The 6,000-nt window shown below is 52.3% G+C and overlaps 1 protein-coding gene across 1 annotated transcript; it reads left to right on the top strand.

The window, feature by feature from the left end:
* TRIREDRAFT_33586 (ATP synthase delta chain) lies at positions 1-735 on the top strand (the record flags this gene model as incomplete). Its single annotated transcript, XM_006965180.1, has 4 exons — positions 1-102; positions 173-202; positions 324-477; positions 554-735. Coding segments are annotated over 4 exons (468 nt in total), but the record flags the coding sequence as incomplete, so codon positions are not given.
* Between the last annotated feature and the right edge of the window lie 5,265 nt (positions 736-6,000).

Here is a 6,000-nt window from a genome sequence, read left to right as displayed (position 1 = left end):
ATGAACTCCCTCCGTGTTGCCCGTGTGGCTCTCCGAGCTCGCCCTACAGCCATGCGAATGGCCATCCAGCGGAGAGGATACGCTGAGGCCGTCCCCGACAAGGTGAGGCTGCTTCGGATGCTGCAATGTTCGATCTCGAGGTTTATAAATCGCTGACTGAAATTTTCTATAGATCAAGCTGAGCTTGGCTCTGCCTCACCAGGTATGATTTTCTGCGCCCCGAGACATCGACCTGTACCGAACATGCGACCCGAATCGAGCCGGTGGAGGAATTGCGACGGTCGACGGACGTTCTCGGTGCTAATTGCCGCAATGCTTCGCAGTCCATCTACAAGTCCCAGGACGTCGTCCAGGTCAACATCCCCGCAGAGTCCGGTGAGATGGGTGTCCTCGCCAACCACGTCCCTTCGATTGAGCAGCTCAAGCCCGGCCTGGTCGAGGTCGTTGAGGAGAACGGCCCCGCCAAGCAGTTCTTCCGTACGTGATATAGCCCCTCCGAGTCCTGCGACTCTACATTGGACGACATGACATAGGACTAATGCGCCCCGTGCAGTGTCTGGCGGCTTTGCTACCGTTCAGCCCAACTCCGTCCTGAGCATCAACTCCCCCGAGGCCTACCCCCTGGAGGACTTCAGCGCCGATGCCATCCGCGCTGGTATTGCCGAGGCTCAGAAGGTTGCCAACGGCAATGGAAGCGAGCAGGACATCGCTGAGGCCAAGATTGAGCTGGAGGTGCGTACAAGAGTCTGCCAAGCTCGCGGACAAGCAAGTATTGACCTTCTATCCGCAGATTCTCGAGACCCTTGCCACCCTTGTCAAATAAACGAATGTAGAAATATAAACCGCTGTACAACTTTTTCTACTTGTCTTAGCGCAGAGCCGAAACAATTGACTACCTACGCTGCCATACTGTCATACATTACCTATGAAGAACGAGAAAGTAGACCATTTGCTGTATTTTGCAACTCCTGGGAGTGCGCACTACACCTGCAAGAGCACTTTCCACGTAGTAGCAGTATCACGGCTCAACCTACGGGTACCTTAGGTGATGAAATGAGATCACGCTCCTCTCCGCCTTCTTCATCTGTAGGAGAGCCCTTACCTTTTGACCGTGGTTTCTCCTGCCATCTTGCCCTTTCACAACTTACTCTTTCTATCTCTGGCTCTTGTATCCCCATCTCCCCCAAATTCCCGGTTTGTTTTCTTCTCTCTTGCTTCACACTTCTTGAGGACACCAGCTATCGCATTCTTCGGGCTCTCATCATTGTTGCTTATTCATTTAGTATCATGGATTATCCTGAGATTAACGACCCTACGACTCCTATCAAGGACGCCATGTTCCTAGACGGCCCGCCTGACGATATAGACTTTGTCCGCTCTGGCTACGTCGTGTCACGCATACGGGAGCTCAATGTCAAGACGAGCAACACCAACCTCAAGGCTCAGAGCTTGCCGTACGTTAAGGATGCGCGTGAGGACGTGACCTATTGCAGTCCAGCCTGCCAACGCACACGGCTTGAAGTGTCTGCTTCGCCTCCGGTCGGGCATTCGTATCCAGGATTGAGGATTTACGACGATCATGTCGATGACAATGGGGTTGCCTGGGAGGTGGCGGCAACGAGTTCCCACAAGTTCAATGTGAAGCCAAGCTTGAGAGTCTCCAAATCGAGCAACTCTGTGGCCTTACATAGTCCGACTCGGGGCCCGGACAGGTTCCGAAACTCGCAAAAGTCCAACGAGTCTGTTGTCAATCGCGCGGACGAGGCAAGGTCGGGCTTCAAGTCTCCCATGCGCTCTCGAGCCAACCTTCGAGCATCGTTGCCGCCTTTCCAAACGGTACATGAGGTCCTCGACAGCTCCAAAAAGGAACAGCAAGACGCGTTGGATATGTTTGACATGTATGGAGTCTCACGGCCAGATGGTTGGCTTTCGAGGGAAAGCGAGCGACAACAGGCGGCAGGGATGAAGAGCGTCCAGGTATGCCATTCCTGTGGGGGATATCTACATACACGAGCCCGGTGTGCGAGGTGCGGGCATGAGTTTTGCGTCAAGTGCAGGACGGAGCTGGTGAGCAGCCTCTCTACGAATGCTCAAGCTCAACGAGAGCGCGGGTCAGGCGAGAAGATATCGAAACAGGAAGCATGGGGCCGAGGTATCACCCACAGCCAGAGTGCTGCCAATCTATCGGAGCCTGTGCTTGATAGAGCCCGGGGTAAGTCACCTGCAGCGACATTCTACGGTGCGGAGCTGATTGATTTGCGTAGCGATACAACGCCTCTCTCATTCAAAGAGCAGTGATGCTGTAGCGAGTTATCACAGAGGAAGCGGATGTAGTCACGCTGAGGCGGAACGACAAGGACATGAACAACTTCGCCATGAACGCCGACAGCGTCTGGAGAAATCCCACAGCGAAATAATCAACTCTGAGCAGCACTACAGTTGCCCGAGTTGCTATGTCAATAATGATCGCTCAAGGCACAGTATCTGCTTCATTGCTCGACAGTCTCAGTCGGGCCAACAACCAATTACTCAGAACGATACAGGCGATGGTGCAACGTACAAGAGCAAGTCAAAAGATTCATTCAACCCCGCGCACAGGAGACTCGAAGCTAATGAACGGGCTATGTTGGCTTCTTCAAATTCTTCAGGGTATACAACTGCAGAACCGATGCAAAAGCTAGAGCGTGAGGTTCTGTCGGAGAAGAGAGCCAGTAAGTATCATCGGCTACACTATGGTCGGAAGACAATTGTTTTCAAAAGCTTGATGATGCTGATTGAAATACAGCCGCGCCGTCTTCTCGCTCAAAGACTCGTGGAACCTGGCATGACAAGGCGACGCGGCAGAGAATGCCTGGCCCTGCCAGCGGACCTACTGCACATGCTCAGCAGGTGACGGAAGACGATACCTTCTGGACTGGTTCGGAACGGTCTGGCACGCCTCAGCGATACAATGTGCCTCAGTCAGCCGAATGTGGCCACCAGAACATCCCAAGATTGACCCTGGAGGGAAAGGAGCTTGAGAGCGAGGTGAGCAGATCATCGACATCAGCACCGGGCGAGGTTGTCTGGAGGACTCCAGCAACTTCACGCCATATATCGCCATCGGGAACTGACGACGATATGCCACAGCCCCAGGGACATTTCAAGCTTGATGAGCAGACGAGAAACTCTAGGGAACAGCAGCCGCAGGTGCAACCACCGCCGGAGAGGGGCTCACCTGTGAGAAGAGCAAATAATCCAACTCCAGAAACAGGGGACAGGAGCGGTGGAAAGACACTTGGTTCCCGAGGCTCATTCAGGGCTACGAGCAGAGGGAAAAGCCCCCAGCAAACGATTGAGTCATCTGATCCCTCGACATGGAAGCAACAATTGAGGAAGCTCAACGACACGCCGGGATCGAGGAGTGGCTCCCCGAGAAAGGATGATACAGTATCGTCGCCGGATTTTGAACGGCGTTTGCGACAGTTCCCAGCAGCAGCTACCAATGACAAGCCTCTTGCCGGCTCCATGATTGACAATGAAAACAAGATGGCATCAGATACTACTGGTGGCGACTCCGAGCTGCCCACAAGCCATCACGTTTGCGAGTGGCGCACCCGGTATTTGGGGCTCAGTTCTGCCTTTGACAAGCTGAAAGTCGAACTTGACGAGACTTTGGAACAGCAAGAAAACCAGCGCGTTACAGAAGAAGATTCACAGCGGCACAGATACGATGATGACGGGATCGAGGGCTTGACCATCATCGTGCACAGAAGATTCAGGGAGGATTTGGTTCTCAACACAGACTTGAAAGACGATTAGCCTACCTTTGTGGGATGGTAACAACGAGCAGCTCGCGGGCTCGCCATATTGGACACTGAGATACAGTTCTCGGTGGTGATGTAGTGTCTGAAGGGCATCATAGTAGAGTATTTTCTAAGGGGGTCAAGACGCGTTGTGCGTTTTGGAAGTCTAGGCGATTGCTAAGAGGCAGTGTCGAGTAGGAGCTAGGTAGTAATTCACTGGAATGATTATCGAAAGAGTGCCATCAGCAGGTCGAAATGGCTATTGTAAGTTCTGGAGCTGATTGTGTCCTACTTCAACAATTTCGTCTATGCAACAGCCAGGAGTGTATCCAATTGCACCATTACGCTACAGGTTTACCGACAATCGTGTCGATAACAACACAAATCTTCTGTTTTGAAAGACTAATAAGAGGGGTTCTCAAAAGCATGTACATGTCAAGGGAGTGCCAGACGAAGTGTCAAGGCGAGCTGGGGGGCAGCAGACGGCTACAAGAATAACAACTCAATAGACCATCTCGGAAGGGGGATTCTAAAGATCCCAGTGTAAAGTATGCTGAGCGTTAAAGTTGTCACAGACGGCTGGTTTCTTTGCTCGGGATTGCTTTCATTCTCTTTACTATTGCTTTCTTCTTCTTCTTTGCTTTTTAACTTATTCTCTTAGCAACTTGTCTATTCACTTTTGCAAGGTACTGCTTCACTCCCCTTTGTTTATACACTCCTCTCCAGAAACTTACCTTCCCCCTCCTCCTTTTTCATGCTGTCTGTCTCCTTCTTCTTCGTTTCCCCCCTGATACCTTGGTATTTTCTGTTTACTTCTTACTTTATCAATTCATCCACGGCGAGGATGGCAGAGCTCGACATGTTTCTCTGTCGTTCTTGCACGAGCATGTGACATAAACGCATCAGGATACGAAGAAGGGGGTGAAAGAGGCTCAAGAGCATACACATCCTTTCGTTGCCCCGGTATGATCCGTAACTCACTCCTCCTCTTACTACTACCTCAGTAACCCTCTCTCAAACAACACGCCTCTAATACGAGACGACGGGAGCGCATCACAAAGGCCAATGGAGAGACGGAAAAGTAGGAAGTGAAAACCCCTCCCAATTTTACCCCCCCCCCCCCCCCCCCCCTCCTTTGTTTTTTTTCTTTTTTGTGCCAACGCGCCTGTCAAGATCTTGTCGAGACCCTCTTTCTGCGGTCAGGCAGGCAGGCCAGGCAGATGCCGGCAAAGCAGGATGATCCTTCTCAAGCGATCTACTATTACTGTACTACTACTGCTACTACTGCTACTGCTACTGCTACTACTACTACTACCACTGCCGTGCGTGTTACTGGGGGAGGAGGGAGTGGTTTGAAAAGGACGCACTAACTCCCAAAGACAACGGCGATCGCGACGCCCAATGAGGCCTTCCAGGGGGGGAGGGGAGGAGTCATGTCAAGACGGCACGTTGTTGACGAGTTCCTCCGTTGAACCGGCCTAGCTACGAACGAGTAATGTACGAGCACAGTCAACAGGAGGACCTTTCGTACGCGCTCTTTTGGGGAGAAACGTCGCTAGTGCTACTGCAGGCATGGGAAGATGGACAAATGCTATTCCCAGCGTGGCTTTGCGTGCCAAGAGGAAGCGGGCAGAAAAAAAGGAAAAGCAGGCCATTGGTGCAGTTTGCATGCTACCAGGTATCATTGCTTTTCTTCTACCGCTGGTGTCTTGTTCGAGATTTAGGGAGTCAGTCACGGGCGCTCTCGCCAAAAGGGTCACACAGGCTTGCTTGCCTGCCTGCCTGCCAAAGACGGCAGACTATGGCATCATCCTACATGTATCATCTGCCCGCTATGTGACGGGAGACGCTGGACCACACATCGGGATATCCACAACGCATGTAATGTACCTTGTTCGAAAGGGGAGGGGGCCACCCATACGCTGGCAGGTAGGAAACAAAAGCTCAGAGAGAGAGAGAGAGAGAAGACTGACGACACAATGGTGCCGTCGAGTCCGCTGGCGATGCTACTCTAACCGTAGCACGTGGGAAAGGACGGCAGAGTGAGGCCATCTTGGAGCATTCTCCTGCCGCTTGCGACAAGGACGGTTTAGGTTGTGCGTAGGCAGGGCCGTAGCTCGAACCCGGGGGAAGCGATGTGCTTCTTCCTGTGAGTTGTTTGGTGTATATCGATGGAGGTCGGCATAGAGCCAGTCATGCAACAAGTTGGAAAGCC

Source organism: Trichoderma reesei (assembly GCF_000167675.1).
Source record: "Trichoderma reesei QM6a unplaced genomic scaffold TRIREscaffold_9, whole genome shotgun sequence".
Taxonomy (NCBI): domain Eukaryota; kingdom Fungi; phylum Ascomycota; class Sordariomycetes; order Hypocreales; family Hypocreaceae; genus Trichoderma; species Trichoderma reesei.
This window is presented reverse-complemented; position numbering and strand designations above follow the sequence as displayed.